We start from the raw sequence: 23074 nt of genomic DNA, 5'->3' as shown, positions 1-23074 counted from the left end.
GCTGATTATACATCATTAATTTCGTCTATTTTTGATATTCCGGTGGAACGAATCTAATTAGTGAATAACCTTCTAAGGGTTAAACTATGTATAAGTCAAATTAGTTCCAATAAATTTAAAAAAAATTAATGAAATTAATGACATTTAAGAAGCAGTTTGGGCATCATGCATTAAAAAAGGTAAGCTTGAGGGTACCGTGTGGAATTTTTAAAAAGTTGGGGCAAAAAGTAGAAATTAAAGAAACACAAGGGTATAACGTAGAAAAACCCAAAAAATAATAATATTATCTATATAATAATATCTAGAGTCCTAACATATTTTCAATTCACAATAAGTATTTGATTTTAGATCTTTGGGAGTGTTACATCATCGAGTCTTTTGCATCAAAAAAAAATAATCTTATAGCCTATAGGCAATTTAGGCATATAGTAACACTCCAAAAGACGCTCACAGTGACGGTGCCCAAATACGCAAATTCAATTCCTCTAGAACCTCTCATACGCAAATTCGTCACTCATACGCTAATTCCAAAGCTCGAATTGCAGAAGCTCGTTCCAGGTTCTTGTTTTGTTCCTTAGATGAATCTACTTGTTTTGTTTCGGATTTTGGTTTGGAATTGCGATTTTTAAGATCTACTTCATCTGATTTTTTTTATATGCGATTGGTTTTATGCGGTTGTTATTGTTTGTTTCATGATTTCAACTTATTTTTTCTTTATCTCATATATGTAGCTTCATCTTTTTATGGATAATTTACATGTTATAAACTTATGATTCAAATTTCTGGTATAACTTCTTAATTCACCTTTGTTTCATGGAACTAAATGATAAGAAAATTTATGTTACAATCTGTAGATGTGCATATTTGTGTTCACTTGTTCTTGTTTAATTTCATCATCAAACTTTCAAGTGTTGTGGCTGGAAATCAGGAATGAATGACCTGTCATCCCTGGGCCCAGGGCGGCTGCCCTCCTGCCCTGGCTCAGGGACAGGCGTGAGGTCGATTATTTTAGTAGTATGAATTATGACATCTTACATTCATATATTACTTGAATTAGTCTGTAAGTCTTGATTGAGTATTACATGTTCTTAGTGGTAATCTTTGAGAAAATTGGAATTGGGGGTGGATAATGTTGAATTGATGAAATTGTCAGCAATCCGACTTGTGTGGACCCGGTTCACACTAAAAATAGTATGGACCAGGTCCAGGCACGTGACCCGTTATATCACTTTAACATATACTATATCATTTTAACATACACTATATCATTATAACATACACTATATCAGTTTAACACACCCTATATCACTTTAACATACACTATATCACTTTTAACATACACTATATTACTTTAACATACACTATATCCAGTGGCGGATTTAGTTACCACCACGCTGGTGCACGTGCACCAGCAATATTTTTAAAAAAAAAAATAACTTTTCAAACGCGCTTTTTTCACGGGTCTTTTTTTACATCTCACCTCTTCTCAAACATCAATTCTCCCTTTCTCTATCATAGAATCTCAGTCCTCACTTCTCCCTCCCGTCATTCGGCCTCACCGGCGGCGTGCCGGCATCGACGCGCAAATTTCAATCGGAGTCTCACCTTCTCGGAGGTTGTTGTGTGGACGCGTGCACGGTGCACTGCTTCGTATCGCTTCATCGTGACTCGCGACTTGCAGCCACAGATTCAGTGGGAATTGGTGGACGGCGGTGGACGGCGGTGGTCGACGATGGACGAAAAACCTCCAAGAGTCTTGAGTCGTAACTAGGTACATCTTGATCTGCTCAATTTGCCTGATTTTTTGTTTTACTTTATAGATTAGGGTTTATGAATTTCATGAGAATTGGAAAATAAATTGCAATTTTACTTATTATGGGTGTTTATATATCAGATTATATAATTTAGAATTGTTATAAATGTTGATTTTGTTGTTGTATTTTGATTTGAGTGTTATTGGTGTTTGAAAATTGAAATTACATTATATTTGAATTGGGTGTTATCACTGTTATGGCTGATTTTGTTGATTAAATCATATTGAGTTTTTCCGAATGGTGATTTTTATTAATTCGTTTGTTATTTATTGGAGGTGATACTTTCTATTGATTCGTTTCTGAACAAAAGTTATCATTGTAACCTGCTTCTGTTGATGTGCTTTTCAGCACAATATAGCATTATGGTTTCATGCCATGGTTGGGTCTTTGGTTAAAGATCTAATAAATAGTTATAAGTTAATTATTGGTTTTCTGATATATTGATTATAGTTTGTGGTCTATGGCAAATTAGCACATGTTTTATTTGGTGAGATACATCAAGTTTAGTTCAATTGTTACTTAATTTTCAGATTTGATAATGAAGAGAAAACGTACTTAAATTTTCAGATTTTCAGATCAAATTTGGTTTTCTAGTACTATTTGGTTGTATTTTGTATAATTATTGGTTATATATTTTTTTTCTTTTCGAATGAAATTTAGTTTGGAGTATTTTTTATCAAAAATTATTTTTGTTTAGTGAATGGTAATTGGTAGTGCACCACCATTAGGAAATTCCTGGATCCGCCACTGACTATATCACTTTAACACACCCTATATCACTTTAACACACCCTATATCACTTTAACACACACTATATCACTTTAACATACACTATATCATTGTAACATACACTATATCACTTTGACATACACTATATCACTTTAACATACACTATATCATTTTAACATACACTATATCATATCAATATACACTATCATAAATTCACGTGATATGGATCGGGTGCACACTAATTAGTGTGCACCGAGTTCATATTAGTTTTTTTATTTGGTGTTACTATCAGGTCATGGTAAAATATTGTCGTTAAAGTTCATTGAGTTGAGTTGAGTAATTTATGGTTGGAATTAGATGAGTTGACAGGCATAGTAGGTTTATGAATTTCAGATATATTTGGAGGTAAGGAAGCACAGGAAGGTAATCTCAAGGTCATATAATTATTTTGTAGGGTTGAAATTCTCAAATTCATGACCCTTTGGGATAAATTATATTAGTTATATTATTAAGTTTTATGTTCTATAAAATAATATTACTTCGTTTAGAAGTATGGAAGTTCTAGGCTCTTTAGTTGGATTTTTATTTAAGAAAAATATTCCTAATTATGGTTTTATTTACTTGTATGTCTTTGAATGTTGATATTACAGTATGGACATTTCCTTAAAACCGTATTAATTGTTCTTTTAATATACAATATATGCTCTTTAATCTAATACTGATTGATCTTTTACTATGCAACACATGTTTCTTAAAGTAGTAATAATTATTTTTCTAAACATACTCCGTTTCCCTCTTTTCTGATATCATTAGTCTACTCGCAAGATTTTCTTTTTACTCTATAGCTCACGGTTTTTAGAAAGCCTACAAAGCAACCCCTTACCTCTCCAGAAAGGGTCATACTATTTCCGTTATCAAGGTTGACTTTGTTGCTGGAGTTGATCCCACCTTAGATTATAATGTTCTTCGTGATTCGTTAAGTTACTCACTTGAGAGAAGGGTGACCTAATTTCTAATTGTACCTTTCAAAAGGAAAAAAAATGGATTTTTCATCAACTTTATTTAAAATTTACCGTGTCTCTACAATGACTAATACCGCCAACTTTGTTAGTCATTAACCCCTAATATCGTTGCTAAACCCTAATTTACTTCTTTATGTTGCTTGGACTCTTCGTTTAACCTTAAGTACCCGTGTCGGATCCTCAACACTCGGACATGTGTGTGGGACATTGGGACACTTGGACACTTTCTTTTTGGCCAAAAAATTGAAAAAGTTCCGAAAAATAGCCGAGTCGGACACCTGGACACGTACCCATGTTGGATATAAATACCCGAGTCTGAGCAACATAGTCTTTTGACCCATAACCAACTTTCTTTAAAAGGTGGCGGGAAGAAGGCAGGGAGAGGGAGAAAGTGAGAACAACATCTTTGTGAAGTTAAAGAATGAAGTGATCAACGTTTGTGATGAAAGCTTTGGTGTTAGTGGTGGTTCCATCTTCCATCACCGAAGTCTTCAAAATCAGTGATAGATGCACTGTGACTTCTGCAGTTCATTGCAGAATACTCATAATCAGTGATTAGTTATATTTAAGATTTATAAGATATTTTACTTGTTTATGACAGTATTATGGGTTATCAAATTTTTGGCATGCCCCAAACTTTTAGGTGCTACACTATACTGATCTTTGTATTTAACAGTGGTTAAGTTCTCTGAATCTTAATATGTTGTATTTAATTGTTTTTTTTGCTGTATATAGCACTTGTTTTTTTAAATTTTAAAATTAATGTGGCTTTAGTTGGTTGTGGTAACTTAAATTATGGAAATATGACAAAAAAAAGATATGATGTCTGAATTTGTGAAGAATGAGAAGTTTGGAGATTTTTTTTTGATGCAATCTAATATGTTGTCTCCCTAATTATCAGTTGTAATTTGAAATTTAAATTAATGTATTTAACTCTTTTGCTTTTTATGATCCCATTTTGAACAATTCCAAACCCACGTGATGAAAAATGCTGGATCGATAAATGTCCTTATGTCGTAGTATTCTCTTATGCTGTTCTTTTTGGTCCATAAATGTTGCCTACTTGTGTGATGACTCGGAGCTCTACTCTTGTAACCTCAGCTTGGTTCATTATTATCACTTCTTTGTTGGAAGTTTTGGGATTTTGATGAATGATGAATTGATGATTGGTCATAAGTGCCGAATGGCGAATGCCGATGGAGGGGAGTTGTGGTAGAGGGTGGGGGAGGAACTTTATGTGTTCCTATAAGTTATAAGTCTCTTTGATTGTGCAATACATTCTAAAGTTTGTCATCATAAAATGTGAATTGCTTGGTAAAAAAAGTTTAATTCTGTTTTGAACTTACACTTTGGCCTTTTGAGCCTGGAGTTAATACTAATGTCATCCATAGTAGATTATATTGGTATAATACTTACTATCCCTCTAACATTAGTCTGAATACGTGATTGAAAGTTTGGAATGAATCAAAGGTGGGTTATTATTTATTAAAAGGAAAATTACGAGCACTTGAAGTGATAATACTTCCTTAATTACGTGTACTGATTGGACTTTGGTTATCAGATATAACAGTATAGTAACTAATAATAGATTGAAATGTCAGCTTAATGGAGTATTGGTCATTCATAGTTAGCACTTAGCAACAGAGTGGCTGCATAGTCAATTCTTACATGGCTAGAAGAAGTTCTATTAGGGGTGACTTTGTTGCATATTGTATAAAACCTCTTTTATTGCCAAATAACACAAATTGTAGCCCGCAGCTATAATTTTCGCATGGCTTGCACAAGGATCCAACTCAATTCTTCTCATCTGTCGCTTGCTTTCTTCTGTTAAAAGGCTTATCTCTCTTCGTACTCTTCACTTTCTCCATGAGTGATAAGATGTTACAGCACTCCTCTTCAGTGGATTTCAACCGTATGATTCTGCAAGTTCTAATTTACAATAGCATCACAATTTGGGGTTTCCTTTCACTGAAATCTTTTGGTGGACATGCTAAAGCATTGATTTAGAGCTTTGAAAATTAATTTTGAGGTGACCAAGGTCATTTTCTTAACTCATTTCTTTCTCGTCTTTAATTATAATTTTGTAGTTACATATAAGTCATAGAAGTAGTATTTTGATTAATAAATAAAGGTAAATGTGTGTATTTTTTTTATCCTTCCTTGAAGGTCTCTAGGTTGTTTCATCAGAAAAATGCCAACTCCACGTTCCATTTAGAGATATATTGTTTTCCCGTATATTGTTTTCTCATCTTATTAATGCTGATCAGCTGATGGAAGCCAACTAATAAATTTGTAGTATAGTATTCCACAAATGTATGTGTTGTAAGCCGCCATTATAAGTTTTCAACTATAAATAATTAACTAATTTATGTTGTTTATGAGTAATTTCAACATACTAAAAATTGTATTCTTATCACTCCATTATTCATTGTGAGCACTAGATTGGTTTGTTATCTGTTTTTCACTCTTCAATGATCCATAAGTTTGTCCAAAGTTATGTTTGTTGTCTAATCCTCCGCATGTTTCTTGTTCCTTCTCATGCAGGTATATAGTTTGAAAGAAAGGGGGAGATCGCTAAAGGAAATCTAACACATTGTGATACGTCTCACTTGGACTGACAAAGCATGGTAGGTGTTATGAAAAGATATGTTTTGAAGTTGTTTATATCCTTGAAGTACATCACAGCAAACGTAGTAGATAGGAACAATGGGAAGATTGTTGCCACAGCTTCTACAGCTGAGCATGCTCTGAAAAGCACGTTTGAATGTGGTCGGTCTTGCAATGCGAAGGCAGCAGTAGTTGTAGGGGAAGTTTTGGCTAGGCGGTTAAAAGTTGAAGGTCTTGATGATGGACAAGGAAGAGGGATCCATGTTGATATAAATAAGGAGGTGGAGAAAAAAGGTTTTAAAAATCGCACCAAGGTGTGGGCTATTGCAAATGCACTGAAGGACAGTGGTGTTAAGCTTATACTTGAAGACAGAGATGATGAAGTTTGAGCAAATTGTTAATGTGACCCACCTGTTGTAGCTGGAGTAGGAAGATAATAATCTAGCTCCATATGGTATCTCTAGAATCGTTCAAATATTAGGTGCAGTTAAATTAGCAATCAAAGGAACAAGAACATGAATGAGGGATCATAAGGTTATGAAAACACCCTTGCTCTCTGGCCCCCAGCCCATAGACAAAAACCAAACAGCGGAATTACTTTGGCTTAGTGTTAGATGGTGGTTAGTTGGTTACCCACGAAAGAATGATGTCTAAGGAGGGGTAGATGGTCTATAGTTCATTTGTGCTGAGGTGATATTTTATGCATGATGTTGCTTGATGATCTTGCGGTTGTCTGGCTATAAATGTTCCAAAAGGTCATGTTATAATATAGGATGGATAAATTAGTGCTGTCATCATTACAAAATTTTGAGATAATGACCTTTCTATTTATTTATAGAAGATGGAGAACTCTAATCTAGGTACTATGCAATTCTTTTTTTCCCCTTGGAAAATGCAATGACATAGTATGTTTTACATAATTGACCCTCTGAATAATCAACTGTGCCAGCAGTAAGATTAGAGATGTGGAGATTTTGGGGTAGAGCATATTCTCCTGTTATTTGTGAGAATGCTATTAGGGTTATTGCACACACTTTTCTAAAATCAGATTTATTGTAGATTCAGAGACGTGGGATTGCATGCCCAATGAAGAACAGCGGAGTTTGCATGTCACTTAAATTGCCATGAAATTTCGCCTGATAGCTTTAGACGAGGTAGCCCATAGATAACTAGGGCTTATTCTTTGGGTCTTATTATTTACCGTCCGTATATTACTTAAAGTCGCCCGTGTTTTACTCACTACTTCCTAGACCCTATAGCTATTTGTTGTTCGTGTTTACTAAACATTGCCCGTATTTTTTTCTTTATATTCCCCCCTTGGCCTCCCATTTCACTCCACTCCACTCATCCACTCTTCCCCTCTCACTTCTATCCGCTCTCACTCACTTACTTTGTGACTCATTTGTGACTTGCCCGACCGCCACCACCACCACCACCAGCGGCACCACCAACTTGAGCACCACCGCAAACTTGAGCAGCACCACCACCATTACCATAATAACCCGGGCGTAGTTGAACACCACCACCACGCGTGAGCACCACCACCACCGGTGGCCAACTTCACCATCACTGGAGTCACCACTACGGGCGACCAACCACCACTGTGATAATGTCCGATGAATAACCGTCAACACCGCCATCATCATCTGGACGTAATGTGGTTAGTTTTCGATTTTATTCTGGTCATCACGCTCGGTAACATTTAAAATTTCGTTTCCTCCACCGAAGAAATGGAGTTTTGTTCCGTTTCCTCCACGGAGGAAACGAAATTTCACTTCGTTACCATGGTAACGAAGTTTTTTTCGGTTCCATCTTTTCAATTTTGTGAATTTCGAATGTTATGCGACTGTTATTACGTGTTTTTTTTTTTATATTTTCGAATTTTGTTGTGTGTTTCTTTTTTTACTTTCGAATGTTTAGTGATATTAACATGTTAATTAGTATAATTTTTATATAATAATTTGAAACATAATATTGTTTTCCAACAAAAATGTTGATAGTATCTTATAATTTGTAATTACATTCATTAAATGTAGTATGTTAATAATTTTTTTTTTGATCATTGTTGTGAAAATATATCAATGTTGTGTAATTATAAATTGAAAATGAATATGTTTGCGTACTGTTGGAATTAATTATAATCGGCGTGCAAAAATTTAGTTAATGATCATTACGTGTTTAAATGTTATAGGTTTATATGCCGGATTTCGGGGGTGATTATATAGATTATAATCACATGTTTTATAATGAAACGATTTGGGGTGAGAAAAAGGAAGTACAAGTTTTGGTGAAATCTAGGACACTTGAAATTGGGATTTGTGATGGTAATTTGGTCAAATCATAGACTCGAATCTAATGGTCGAGAGTATGTGTTTATGAGATGTCTCCGGGGTGAAGGCAGAGATCTTAGCGTGGCAGAACGTGTAGCTACGAAAACAAAAACATGTGGATGTAGAGCGAAAACTAAGCTTATGTTTTTTAGGTTAGATTTCGATCAGTTTTAGATTAACTAGCATCTGTGGATGAGTGAAGTTGTTTGAACATCACTTTGGGGGGTTGCTTTAGTATGTATCGTTATTATAATCTGTTATTTGAGAATGTATTGAGCATTGTTCTGATGTCTAATCAAGTATTGATTGGGAAATGAGGAGCTAGCTTAATCGTCCGCCATGCCAATATTGGTAAAAATGAAATCTTATTATGGTTTTGTAGTGAATGGTAGCATTGTGTGCAAGTTCATTTTTCTGGAACAGGTGAGCAAAATGTCTCAGCCAGTCAGCTTTGATGCCTGCCCAGCAGTATACCCAGACTTGTTATCCTGTAATATTTAACTTAGAATATAGATATTAAAGATCGCAAAAAAAAAAAAAAAAAAAAAAAAACAAAAGGACCGAAGACATGCATATTTTATTTGTACTGGTATAAGAAATATTTAGCCTGAACATGAACTCTCAACGCTAAATTCGCGTGTAACAAGAATAATATTATGCTATGTTTGGATAGGAAGATTTCATTTCAAATTCTGGATTTGGATGAAATCTATTGTTTGGATGGCAAGGAATTTGAAATCATGGAATTTATCCAAATTCCTATCATAAGGCTTGTATTAGTAGAATTTAAAATTCAAGCTATTACCTGTCATTTGAAATTCTTTCTATACATATCCTAACTCTATGAGTATCTATATCCAACTTCACTCATTCTTTCTAATATTTATTTCTCTCTCTCCTTTGGTAAACCCAAACTTTTTCTCTCTCCTCCATTAAACTTCTATTTCTCTCTCCTCTATCAAACCCTTTTACAAAACAATGATTAGGAATTGAAATACAACCTTCAAATTCCAGATTTCAATTCCATTATTTGAAATGAAATACAAGTTTCCAAACACTACCTTAAGGAATAGTTCGGACATTGGTATACAAATTTTCCTTCTAATAATATGCTTCTAAGATATTTTATCTTTTTGGGAAATTCTAATCGGTGACTTTGTGTTTTTGCTTTTCATACGTGATAACCAGACTTAAATTTAAATCTCACTAGCGACGCAGTAAAGTCTTATTTCTATTTTCAAAAACTTTAGTGAGCTGCTTCTTGCTTGCTTGTTTTTTTATTGTTGTAATATTATGAGTTTTGCACTATTTATATACTTTGATTGAAAATTGGTGACTGACATATAATACGAATTTAATATGTAAGATGTTGAACTTATCACAATATATATGTATAATATTTTAAATTGTTTCAATTTTTACAAAATAGATAATTAGAAATTAATAGTTAAATTTGTGTATTGGAAATCGTGAAATTAAATGAAAACATGGTATTTTTAGTTTTAATGTATTTCAAATTCTAATCAACTCTCAAAGTCCTAGATCATATCTATTTGAATAATAGTTCATAGAGATGTTTTTTTTGCTTAGATAGTTACTTATGTCATGACATCATGTTGTACTACATATATTATCAAGTTCCAACCAAAAAGTCAAAAACTTTCACTCATTTATCCTCTTTCCTATGTGTGCGGAAGTTATTTACATTTACATAATGTTTGCACATATAAGGAGAACAACAGGAAGGGTCAATCGACCAGAAGTTTGGTATTTTTTGAATGAAATTAAACTGGTTCCTTTGGAATTGATTTAAGAAGATTTTAATGGTTCGGATCCAACTACGGCCAATTTGTTTTAAAGGTCCAAACTTTTAAGGGTTATTGAATGAGTGTCATGTATTTCACCCTTGCGACCAACTATAAATTCTAAAAGGATAATTATTGAAAATTTGATATTATGATCTTAATTATGACCGACTTGTTTAAAAAGATTCAAATTTTTGATTTTTTTATAACAGTTTTAATTTCGAAGGATCTCTACCTAGAATGATATTTCATTAATTAAAATACATGACGTTCTCGGTCTATTTAAAATTACTAAACCTAATGAAAGAGTTTAATAAGTTATAGTATTTTACTGATATAGTAACAGTGGCGGATCCAGGAATTGAGCCACGTGGGTTTGGAATTGCTGGAACATCAATTCTAAATTACATTTTATCATCGAGAGTTATAGTTTTTAAAGAAAAGGAAACTTTCAACAATTGTACTTAACGAAACTTCCATTCTTGATTAGCAACTATCGCATATATGAAATTTAAATGACTAATAATGAACAACTAATCAACACGGCGACAACACTAAAAAGCTCTTTGCATTTTGGGTGATATTGAGCTCTGTCACGAATTTTGTTTAGAAGTAATGTATAAAAATGTAAAAAATTAATATATGCACTTTTAGTTTAAAATGCACAGTTAAAAATTATAAAAATATATAACATTATTTTTACATTTTAACACACTTCTCATTACATATCATATAAACTTATGAGTAGCGAATCAAGTAATCGGCAAAATGAATTTCTGACTAACTTTACTTAGGGCCCATTCTCCCCGGCTTATTTTTAGTTCAGTTCAATTCAGTTCAATTAGGTTAGTTCAGTTGAGTTCAGCTCTGGACAATACTTTTTACTCTCACATATCACTATTCATTTCAGTTTTTATGTCGAAGAGAACAGGCCCTTAGTGCATAATTAATTAAATTGCTTAAGCTAGAGAAAGAGGAAAAGATTTAAACCAAATTCATTATCTTTTTAAATCTCAATGTATTTTATCAAGTCTATACACATTATAATAGTTGTTGTGAATAGAAAACTATCCTCAAATAACATCTCTAAACAATAGCAACAAGAGCAAAGGATATCTTAAATATCCTAACATAAAGAAAAAGAAGAGCAAGAAAAAAAAAAACAGAAAAAGAAGGCATTGAATAGCGAGGGAAAAAAAAAAAGAAGACACTGGAATAAAACATCTTCTACGGAATCGATCCCGCGACCACCTTATGTATGACAAATTGAGTTAACCTTATAATGGTTTTTATTTTGCAGTTTCTTCATGTTTTTTTACCCGGATCCGCGTGGGTTCAATTGAACCCACTGAACCCACGCTGGATCGGCCACTGTATAGTAAGAGTATCCTCAAAGTTGAGATTGCTATGTGATAATCTATACATATATATTAAAAGGCGTGCGTAACAATATTGATTTGCCACGTGGCACTCTCCTCCTCCTGCCACCAGAATTTTGCCACGTGTCTGTTAACCAACAAAGTCAAGTGGTCATTATTTAAAAAATAAAATATGCTAAAGCCTGGGCTCAAACCCTGACCTTATGTAAGGGTTTTCAAATAATCACCATCTCATCTAACATCTCTTAGTGATCCATGTTTCACAAAATTAAAAATATGTGTTGTAATTAGTTAATGCTATTAAACATATCCATTGTATCTTTAAAAATAAATAAATTTGCATGTTCATTAAAATTAATTATGTATGCATGATACCATTTGAAGAGCAGTGTTGACCACTATAGTACTACCCCTAGGGAGTTTTAGTTCATGTAATCTATGTACAATTAAAAAATTTAGAAATTGCGTAGTTTAGGGTTTGATCCCGAGACCTCAAGTACATATACTAAAGTCTTAACCACTAGACTAAGTTGTATTTATTGTTATTATCATAAAGTATTATATTAAATAAATGAAATTTTTTCTTACCCGGGGCTAATAACTAGTTAATAATTAAAACTTTTTAAAGCGTGGGATTGATTGTGTCAATTTTTCAACTATATTCACAGTGCTACTGTCAGCCGTTAGTATAGTCCATGTTCAGTGTCAAGTGGCAACCAACCATTGGGTTTATTTTGTGTGTAAGAAATATTTCATTAACTACACTTCTTGATCGTTGTCTACTCAGCGAGCAAAAGCTAGAATGGTAGGGGGGTTGTTTGCAATTGTTGAACCCTAGTTTTGATAATGACAAAGAAACAAAGGAACAAACTAAGTAGTGAACTAATGAATTATTTAAGTGTATGGTGTCTAAGGTATCAATGCAAGGAACTGGGAGAATACAAAGTCAATGAAGAAGTCAAGAGAGGATTTCAAAGGCTAAGTAAAGAAGTTTCTATGTTGATACTGGAGCAAGCATTGGATCAAGAATAAAAGCTAGGCGTTTTATTTTCTAGTTCCAATGTAAAGGAACAAAGAAAGAATGGTAAGGAACTGTGGCAGAATATTTGAGAATGAAGCGTTTGTTCCTCTGTAAGGAACAAACTCAGTGGCACTTAGTAAATATGTTAAAGGAACTGAACTAATATAAGGAACTAGACTTAGGCGTGTACTTAGTGTAACGGTTAAAAGATAATGGAGTAAGTCATGCCTAGATTATAGGAAATTAGTTATTTCTAATTTCAAATGATAAAATCAGTTTTAAAAAAGAAAATCTGTTTTGGAAAGATATTATTTTTCGGAAAATAAGAAAATAAATATCCGGTTGTTAGAAAGATTTTATTTCAAAGATATTATTTTCTTAAAGATTAGAAATTCAGATTTAAAGATAAAAAGAGTTTATAAAAATGATTTTCGGATAATGTTGAAGGAACTCCTATTATTTAGGAGTAATGGCTGCATTTTATCCACGTTCATTTATAGTTCATGGGATCATGGGACATGATGTAAAACGTGTTCCTTAGGGGAAGGAACATCATGGGTAAATGGATTAAAACGTGTACTCTAACATTACTCCCACGTTCTTCATGATTACACTATAAATATAGAAGTCTAGATAAGTTCCAAATGTGTCTGACTAAGTAATTAAGTGAGTTTAACTTATTAAGTGTCAGTGCCTTCATTCTCTCATAATAGCCATTTGTTCTTTGCCTTCTTACTCTAATTCCACTAAGCTTATTTCGATCAATTGTATTTTGGTTTTTGGGGTAAGGGAACTTTGAGTGAAGTTCTGTAAGAGAAAGGCTTTGAGTGAAGCTTGTATGTGTGAGAAAACTTCGAGTGAAGTTGAGAGGAACTGCTGTTAAGGGAACAGTGGTTCAGGAACTTGAGTTTAGGAACTCAAGGTAGGGCTCGAGTTAGAATTAGGTTGTAACAGAGTTGTTTGGCCTAATTAGTGAAAGTGTTGAGTTTAAAATCCCTAGTGGTCGAGGTTGTTTCTTCTTGTTGGGCCCAAGAAGTTTTTCCTCGTAAAAATCCCTTGTGTTCCTTTAGCTTGTTTATTCGTTTAAGTTTTAATTTCCGCAAAAAATTACGTTTATTTCTACACCTACAATTCACCCCCCTCTTGTAGTGTTCCTAGGGAAATAACAGCAATTGTCAAGCAAATTTTCTTGGCGTTAAGTCAAGTACTCAAGTCTATACTTTGAAAATTGATGTTAAAGTAATGTGCCAATGTGGTATACCAAGTCAATCCCTAGACGATCGCGAAATTTATTTGCACAATTCATCAATATTATAACATAGGAGAAAATATAAGTTTTAAATATGCATGTAAAAAGCAATGAGATAGGAAAAAGTTGGAAGAACTTGTGTGATGCTAAGAAAGATAGAAAGAGCATATTGTTAAATAAAGTAACGTTGTAATTAATTTGAAACTTCCTTATAAGGAAAAATTTATACAAATATATTAAAAGACGTTCGCATTAAAGGAATGGTGCCACGTGATACTCTTATCAATCTTTTAGTACACATTTTATAATCTCATTAAAAAATATTAACAATGTGTATTTAGTAGGATTCAAACACAAGACTTTTGAAACGAAATGTGTTCAACCACTAATCCACTACAATTCTAATGCTTAATGTTTCAAAGTAAAGCATAATAAAGTCTAATAATTATATGAAATTATAAAGATATAAATTAGCTTTTTAATCTCTAACACTTTTATCAAGTAATAACATTCTTCGATCTTAATTCAATTGAAATTGTTATTTTAATCTCCAACTCCTTAGAAATTTTTTCTAAACAAGTTATCATGTCATAATATCCATTTTTCGATTTCGCACTAAACAGAATATTACGAGAAGCTTATAAAATCAATTATGAAATTTATGTATAATATTGTATTTGATAATTGTAAATTTGTAATTGACCCGGGACATCGTCCGGATCAAAATACTAGCATTGTAATTTATAAAGGGTTTAGTTTAACTTAAAGTTTGAATTGAGAGTAATGAACAAAGGAGATAAGAAAGCGCCTAACCTGTGACATCTTGTTTATTTTGTTAATTTTTAGTGGTTTTTATTAGTATTTTAGAGATTTTGAGTTAGTTTAGCTTTGTTTTTTTTTGGCAATTTAGTTGGTGTAGTTTTGTTAGTTAGCTCATTACTTAAATTTTGTAGTTCTCCTCCTTGTATGTTCTTTCTTTGGGTACTTTTGTCTCACTTCAAGGTTTAGAAGCATGCTCAGAACGTATTTGCACGAACATGGATATTGGGATCGAAGAGGATGGTCACGGAATCATAACCGAGACTAGTGTATGAGTGCAAACACATGTAAGAGTCAAATTCAAATAGACATAACTTTCAGCGCACAAAACATCTTTTGTGTGATTCAAGTTAAAGATGAAAGCGTGGCTCTATAACTTTCTAAACGGATGATTACAAGCCCAATTTCAATGAAAAATGAGTGATATATGACCATTTAAAGGTGCACTGTTGGTCTAACCCACCCAGGTCGGACTTAACTCGTTGGGTCGATTTGCGAAAAGCTTAAATTCACTTATGTTGGACTGACCCACCTGTGTTATACTTGACCCGTCTGAATCACTATCAACCCGAGCTCCTGGGTTAATCCAACTCGCTCGGGTTGCCTATTTTCAGTAAATCTTTCTTTTGAAATCATCATTTTGAATGGGAGTTAATTTATAATCATGCTTAGTTTATTTAAGAGCTATTTGAGACAAATTTATGTCATTCTGAAACCTAATTTATTACTTACCATTTATCATTGGGAGGTAGTTTTTTTAGGGTTTTGTGGAGGGTTAGCTTCTATAACTTAGTTGAGAGAGAAGGTGAGAAAATTCAAAGAGAATTTGAAGATTTTGAGATTCAAGGGTGACAACATGCATCGAAGCTCAACAATGAATCTGTGAGAATTTCTTATTATTTTCTATCCTCTTTTATTACTTTATTTAAATTGTTTTCGTTAGATTAAATTTTTCATGATTAGTTAATCATTTGGTTGTTTTTGTGTTACTTAGTTTAGTGTTAGATTAATGTTTACTATCATGCTCTTTAGTTGTAATGTTTTTTATCTTATCATTATGATGATTTTTGAATAGGTATTTATTTGGAAAAGGTTTGAAACCATTGATGAGTTCATGAACCTCTAAATCCAACATTGAGTTTTGACTGGGATAATTTTGGTTAATTGTTTTGGTATTTTCATAAAAATGTATGGGTGATATCCCATCGTAGGAGCACAATTTAGGCACTCTTAGTGAAGGAAAGAGAGATAAAGTTAAGTGATTGTGTCAAATTAATTATCAGGCTTGAAGTACCATGATAATAAGGACTACTAATTAGCTTAGGAGATTTTTTTCGCGTGCATGTATTCATCATGTTTATGGATATATATGGTTGGTTGAATGCCTTAACTATGAGAATAGATATCCGGTAGGAGACTACGTCAATCTAGCTAGCTCGAGAGAGTGGTTAGAGTACCAATAGATGTATGATTCCGCTTAATTGATCTCCATTGTTGATTTTTTCTTGTGATTGCTTGGTGTGTGAATGAGTCACTACAAAAATAGGCACCATTAGCATCCAATTTTGGCAACAAGTTTATAAATGGTAGCTATTTCTGGCAACAAAATGAAATCGTTGCCAATATAGTTTAGCAACAAAATTTATAATTTTCGTTGCTAAATTAGCAACCAAGTTAAATTTTTGTAGCTAAATTAGCAACCAAATTACATGTTGGTTGCTAGATACCAATTAGTTTTTTTGGTTGCTAATCCAGCAACCTACTAGAATTTTCGTTGCTAAACAAACATACCAAAAGAAAAGACTTCAACCAAAATATAAACATTAAAAAAATTAGCAACCAATTTATATTTTCGTTGCTAAATTAGCAACCAACTTATATTTTTGTTTCAATCTAGCAACCAACTAGTATTTTCGTCGCTAATCTAGCAACCAATTAGTATTTTCGTTGCCAATCTAGCAACCAAAACTATAATTTGGTTGCTATATGTAATATTCATGATGGCTTTAGGAATGTTTAATATACTACATATGTTAACAAATTTCATGTTTCATTCAAGTAGCTCATGTGCTAAGATACTTTGCAGTTAAGTGTGCTCAACTAAGAATAATATTGAGATGGGTGACCTCATGGGAAGTTTTTCAATTGAGAGTTTTCGGAAATAGCAACCAAATATTAATAATGGTTGCTATTTTAGCAACCAACTATATATAATAACATGTGCTAGATATTATCAACAAAAATTTAAATTTGGTTGCTAATATTAGCAACGAAATTTAAATTTGGTTGCTAATATTAGCAACCAAATACAATTATATTGGTTGCTATTGGCCATTAGCTACCAGCCTTTTAGCAACAAACTTTTTTGGTTGCCATTTTGGTTGCTAACCTTGTTAGCAACAAAAATTTCCTTTGTTAGCAACTAAAAAAATTGGTTGCTAATTCTTTTTTTTTTGTAGTGAGTTGATTGGTGGATACCCCTTGCTGATGTATTTTTGTTACTGTGTTTTCTTCAAAAAAAAACAAGACTTGACCTAGCTTATTAAAAGTCGATACTTATCGGTGTTTTCCTTAGTCCTTGTGAATTCGAGCTTTTACTTACCCTATATTATTGGGTAGTTTTAGTTTATTTTTGACGTGATTACAACGAGCGCATCAACATGTTACACCATAACTTGTTGTGTAACAAAATCTCACATGTGCGAACTAATATAAATGATTCATGTCATTATAAAACATTTTCATGTCATGGTGTGTTTCATATCGTTTTGGAGCTGTTTCATACCATTTTGAAATCTGTTTCATGTCATTTTTAAATATGTTTCATGGCATTTTGGATATGTTTCATATTTTTTTAAAACTATTTCATATCATTGTTGATATCAGTTTTGTTGACTTGTTACATTTGAGCAAAATTTACATCATTTATATCTTTTCCTATATCATCTTACCATATACTTGTATCACTAACAAATCTAATATTAATGTACATCATTTCTGTTGAGTTTTGTATCATTATTGTCGATTTATGCTATAAGTAAGTTTATATGTATTCGTCCATTGTCTCTTAAAATTTTCAGCAGCCTAACTTGCACACTTGTGAAAGTTGACAATGATTAATATATTTACAATCATTTACTAGATTAATATAATATATATAATAACTTATCAACATTGCAAAGACATAAAATAATATGTAATAACATACAAGTTGAGAAATAAAGGAAATATATAATAAAATTATATGTATATATATATATATATATATAATATATTATTATATATATATATATATCGAATTTTAAAAAATAATATAGATGGGAGCTAGACTCCAAGCTACCACAAGTAAGATACTCTCTTAAGCTCACTCCACATGATTCATGAAGACTAAAAGAACCCATATTTTCTTTGTTTGTGTACTTCTTTTTGAATGAGAATTCAGAACGCGTTAAAAAATCATTCAAATAGATGTAGACATCACCTTCCCAATTGCCGTAAGTTTGCGTTACTACATTTTTATTTTCCATCGGAAACTGATGCTTATTTAATATTTTTCCTTTTCCTTGTACAAGTCTAAGTAAGACTAAGTTAGTAAGGTGCATGGGCATAATATTCCTAGCAAGCTAGCTCGTTGAAAAGTTCTACTCTTTGTTTCTTTAAATAGACTAATGAATGAAGCTGCATAACTCACAGCAACATTATCCAATCCAATACTAATACTATTAATTGTGAGCCAAAAAAAATGGGGAGCAAAGAAATAGTATTAGGAAATGTTAATGAAGATGCTGAACTTCTCAAAGCCCATGCAGAGGTATATAACCACCTCTTTGCATACACAGATACCCTTGCCCTAAGATCTGCTGTGGAGCTCCACATTGCAGATATCATACACTCCCATGGCCAACCAATGAGCTTATCCCAAATAGCCTCGAAACTCGAGTCGCCGTCTCCGGATGTCACGTGCCTTGCACGTGTCATGCGAATGCTCGTTCGAAAGAACATCTTCACCGTTGATTGTAATCAATCATCAGGGGAAGAAGTGTTGTATGGGTTAACCAATATCTCTAGGTGGCTCTTACATGATCATGAACTAAGCCTTGCTCCTATGTTTCTAACATTCACCCACCCTTGGATTATAAATGCATGGTATGAGATTAGTAGTTCGATTAAGGAGGGTGGGACCCCTTTTGAGAAGGCTTATGGTCAGTCTTTTTGGGAGAGGGCTTCTAAGGACCCTGAGTTTAATAACATGTTTAATATTGGGATGGCAGCTGCTACTAAACCTACTTTAGATGCTGTTGTTAAAGGGTATAAAGATGGATTTAGTGGGTTTAAAGGTACTCTTGTTGATGTTGGGGGTGGAATTGGAAGGATGATTGCCAAAATTGTTAAGGCTTATCCTCATATTAAAGGAATTAACTTTGATCTCCCTCATGTTGTTGGAACTGCACCACAATATCCTGGTGTTACACATGTTGGTGGTGACATGTTTAAGGAGATTCCTACTGCAGATGCTATCATTTTTAAGGTACGTAGATATGAAAGTGATACAAAATATACATAAAATATTTTCTTTCTTGATTTAAGATAATATTTTGAATGAGAGAATTTACATTATCTAACAAAAAATCTAGGAAGAGAATATTTTGACATCGTTAAGTTTACAAGAAGAAAAGAAAAAACGAAAAGACAGAAGTGATTTGGAATAACCCTTATGCTTTTTATACATGGTTACTATTGACCAATTGTCTCTAATTAGTATTTTGACTCTCCATTAATTATCAACATTATATTAATATAGTATTCATATCTTTCCTCTAATAATACAAGTCTTATATGCACGAGATGCATGCAACCTTGTATCATAGAGATAGAGATTCAATTGTCGTCTTGTTTTTTTTGTTATTAAAGCAGTTAGGTAACCCTCTTTTTTTCCTTTTTCTATTTTTTGATGTCCCCCATGTATTGCCTTATATAAGAGAGATTTTTAATATTTCGCAATTTAATCACTTATTCAGCTGTACTAATTACATATTCTTTTTGGTAATTGGTATGTACATATAGTCAGTCTTACATGATTGGGCCGATGAGGAGTGTTTGGCGATCCTAAAAAACTGTAAAAAAGCATTATCCCAAGAGAAAGGGAAGGTGATAATTGTGGATGTAATTCTTCATGCTGATGGAAAAGGTTTGTTCGACGACGCAGTCATAGGTTGTGATCTTTGGTTGATGGCAGATTGTGTTGGTGGAAAAGAGAGGACTGAAGATGAATGGAAGAAATTATTGATAGAAGCAGGCTTCACTCACCTCAAAATCACCCCTCTTCCTACTATTATGTCATTATCCATCATTGAGGCCTTTCCTCAGTGAATCAACTTCGAACACACTACTTGTTCGTTGTCATTTGTAATACTTCCTCCATTGCAAGTAGATAAACGGAGGACGTATATTATTAAGTCAGGGTTGTAACTTTGTAATTGACCCATCTATCTCATGCACTTCTATGTTGTTTACTTTATTAATATTGTACCATATGTTTGATGGTAATATCATTCGTGCATGGAAAACTAGATCTCCTACAATAAGTTCTTAGAAAAAGTTGCATAGTCTCCTAATTCTGTTAGAAAACTATGTAATTTAGGTGTTCTATTTGTAATAGGATTTTTTTGCCTATAGGTTTTTACCTTTCACTTGAAAGGGTTTTTCCTATTTTAGGCATTAGTTTAATCTGTGTTGTTTAAGTTGATGTTAGGCATGTGCTTCTCTAGTTAGGCGTGTAAAGGAGTATTTGTTCTCCAATTATCTCTAGTTAGTTATTTATGTAATAATACTAGTTGTTGAGTTTTGATCAAGTAGTTCAATTGAGAATTATAGTTTTATCTATGAAAGCAAAGTTTCATTGTGAAAGCACAAAACCCTAGGTGATGATCAACTTGTATGAGTTGATAATCTCCATATCCCCTTTCTTTCTTCGTCCAAGATCCATCCAAGAACCATTAAATATTCAACTTTTCATACCAAGAAGACCAGAGAACCAAACTTTAGTTCCAAGATTATGGCTCTATTTGGGGAAGCATTTTAACTACCTTAAATGATAAGGTGCTAACATATTTTAGTTGCTAAAATGATTAGTAGTGTTTGGGGAGCACCTAAAATAAAATTTCAGGTGGCTAAATAAAACGACTTAAATGATAAGTTAAAAAATTTACCTTTTCACAATCAGGTGACTGAAATTTTGGAAAATCTTTCCAAAATTTTGAAAACAACTAATTTTGCTAAGATAATTTATCAACTTAATCAATTAATTTTGTCAAACAGTTAAACTAATCAGTTACCTTATCAATTTCAGCACATTACCAGTTTCAGTTAATTTATCAGTTTCAGTTTATTTTCAGCTAGTAATGCCAAACAGAGCCTATTAAAGAAACACTTAAACACATCCAAGATTACAAGATAGCTAAACTACCTACAACCTAATAAGAGCCTAAAAACGTGATTTTTTCTTCAAGAAACACATCAAGTGGTGTGGCTGTTGCCACTCTTTACACAATGCCCTACCATCACCATCGTCGCTGTTGACTTTGCAAGAAAAGTCCGAGGCAGCCGAGGCTTGCCATCAACAACTTGTCGCCCAAGTTGGTGCTTTGATCTTGTGAATATGTTTGGCAAGTTTCAGTGTGAGTGTGTGACTCCAACTTTGCACGTGAAACACGCACCACCACAACAATATCCACCAAAGTGCGCAAAAGATATCAAATTCTTTGGTCGCAAAAGACTTAGTGATGGGGATCGTTTTTCTTATGCCATCCTCAAAATCACCAAGCACGCTTCTCTATGGTTTGATTCTATAAAGATTCGACGTGAAAGAGAGAATAAGAGGCCTATATATTCTTACTCGTTCCTACAAGCAAGATTTTTCCCTAAAGATATTAACTCTTTGTAGTAAGGTTTCTTTTTTCACTTAATCTCTATTATATAAGGGAAGGGGAGCAATGGTGTTCTCTTTTGAAATGCCTATTTTACCCCCCTTCCCTTTCTAAATTACAAAAGGAATGTCAAAATCCAACTAAGAAAAACGAAAATTAATTTACAACACTCACTCACAAATCACTTAAAAGAAGAAACTTTACAAATCACTCATACAATTGAGAAATTCACGTTATAAAAATCATGCAAATCACTCAAATAATCGGGAAACTTTATTAAAACTTAAAATGAACATACAAACTAAAACTAATAACCTAGAACGTCAATAAATACAATAACATCTACAAAAATTTACTTACAAATCACTATTCTTAAGAACCATTCACAATTAATGGTGGGTCATGATTTAAATAGAGGTGTATTTGTAGTGAAATCAGAATTTAGAAGTTAGACAAGGAAAAAAATATTTACTTTTTTATAGTGTTTAGAATTTAGAAGTTAGTATTGTACTTAATTCAAAAATCAATTAAAAAATTATAATATTAGAATTCATAAATAAATTCAATAAAATTTATATTTCTTCATAGAATTTAACTTTGAAAAGTAAAAAAAAAAAAGACAAAAATAATGGTGAGAGACTTAAGTGACAGAAACTAAACCAATCAAATTTTGCAACTAAAAACAATTATACTTCATATGTCTAATGTTCAAAATTTGACTCTTATGCTAAAGAAAATCGACGTTCTGTTTCGAAAAAAATTCAAGCACGCATCGCGTGCAAAATATTCTAGTAATCATTTTATGCAAGCCATGTTCATTAGCGTACCAGCTTTATATCCCTATGCACACGTCTTATTCTTACTTCCTCCGTTTCAAAATAGATGCTACATTGTTATTAAAACGGACTCCTAGGCAAAATTTCCTAAGCATGTTTAAGTAGTATAAAGTGAGGTAGATTAATTGTAGTGGTCCCCATGTAAAAGGAGGGAAAATAAAAAAGTGTTGGGGACCACATATAAAGTGAAGTAGAATAGTGTACTTAAAACAAGTTAGTAAGGGTAAAATGGTAAAAGTATAAGGCAAAAGTTACTAAATAAGGTAAAAAAAACATTGTTGCATCTATTTTGAAACACCCAAAAATAGACAATGTAGCATCTATTTTGAAACGGAGGAAGTATATATTTGTGCAATGCGCACTTTTTGTATGGTGCAAGTGTGTGCACTATCTATTTTTTTGGGCAAAACCGGATATGATCAACAAGAAAAAACCTATTTCTTTGTTTTTGCCTCTAGCCACTTTCAGTTTATTTTTGCTCATCTGAACTTATTCGAACTTATCTGAACTTATTAAGAATTATCTGAACTTATTTTA

At 32.8% G+C, this 23074-nt stretch overlaps 2 protein-coding genes across 5 annotated transcripts; both read left to right on the top strand.

The window, feature by feature from the left end:
• The first annotated feature begins 379 nt into the window (after window positions 1-379).
• LOC104902883 (hypothetical protein) lies at window positions 380-8227 on the top strand. 4 transcript variants are annotated; one of them, XR_008967555.1, is made up of 4 exons: window positions 380-558; window positions 1519-1771; window positions 6110-6192; window positions 7232-8227. XR_008967555.1 is itself a non-coding variant. In XM_057391791.1 (2 exons), the coding sequence occupies exon 2, from the start codon at window positions 6190-6192 to the stop codon at window positions 6559-6561; it is 372 nt and encodes a 123-aa protein (XP_057247774.1). In that variant the 5' UTR covers window positions 463-558; window positions 6110-6189; the 3' UTR covers window positions 6562-7028. The 4 variants fall into 4 exon arrangements, 2 of the variants coding, with proteins under 2 accessions (XP_057247774.1, XP_010689115.1); XR_008967556.1 differs by lacking the exons at window positions 380-558; window positions 1519-1771 and adding an exon at window positions 4984-5603; XM_057391791.1 differs by lacking the exons at window positions 1519-1771; window positions 7232-8227 and having other exon boundaries at window positions 463-558; window positions 6110-7028.
• Window positions 8228-18387: 10160 nt separating this feature from the next.
• LOC104902884 ((R,S)-reticuline 7-O-methyltransferase) lies at window positions 18388-20646 on the top strand. Its single transcript, XM_010690814.4, has 2 exons — window positions 18388-19303; window positions 19840-20646. Exons 1-2 carry the CDS (start codon window positions 18518-18520, stop codon window positions 20143-20145), a joined length of 1092 nt encoding a protein of 363 aa, XP_010689116.1. The 5' UTR covers window positions 18388-18517; the 3' UTR covers window positions 20146-20646.
• The last annotated feature ends 2428 nt before the right edge of the window (window positions 20647-23074 follow it).

The sequence above is a fragment of the Beta vulgaris genome, chromosome 9 (assembly GCF_026745355.1).
Source record: "Beta vulgaris subsp. vulgaris cultivar EL10 chromosome 9, EL10.2, whole genome shotgun sequence".
Lineage (NCBI taxonomy): Eukaryota > Viridiplantae > Streptophyta > Magnoliopsida > Caryophyllales > Amaranthaceae > Beta > Beta vulgaris.
Note: the sequence above shows the minus strand (reverse complement) of the source record. Positions and strands in the feature narration are given on the sequence as shown.

Coding starts and splice junctions, on each gene's coding strand:
- LOC104902883 (XM_057391791.1), top strand. CDS start 6,190: ATGGTAGGTGTTATGAAAAGATATGTTTTGAAGTTGTTTATATCCTTG.
- LOC104902884 (XM_010690814.4), top strand. CDS start 18,518: ATGGGGAGCAAAGAAATAGTATTAGGAAATGTTAATGAAGATGCTGAA. Junction 19,304..19,839: donor CAGATGCTATCATTTTTAAG/GTACGTAGATAT, acceptor ATGTACATATAG/TCAGTCTTACATGATTGGGC.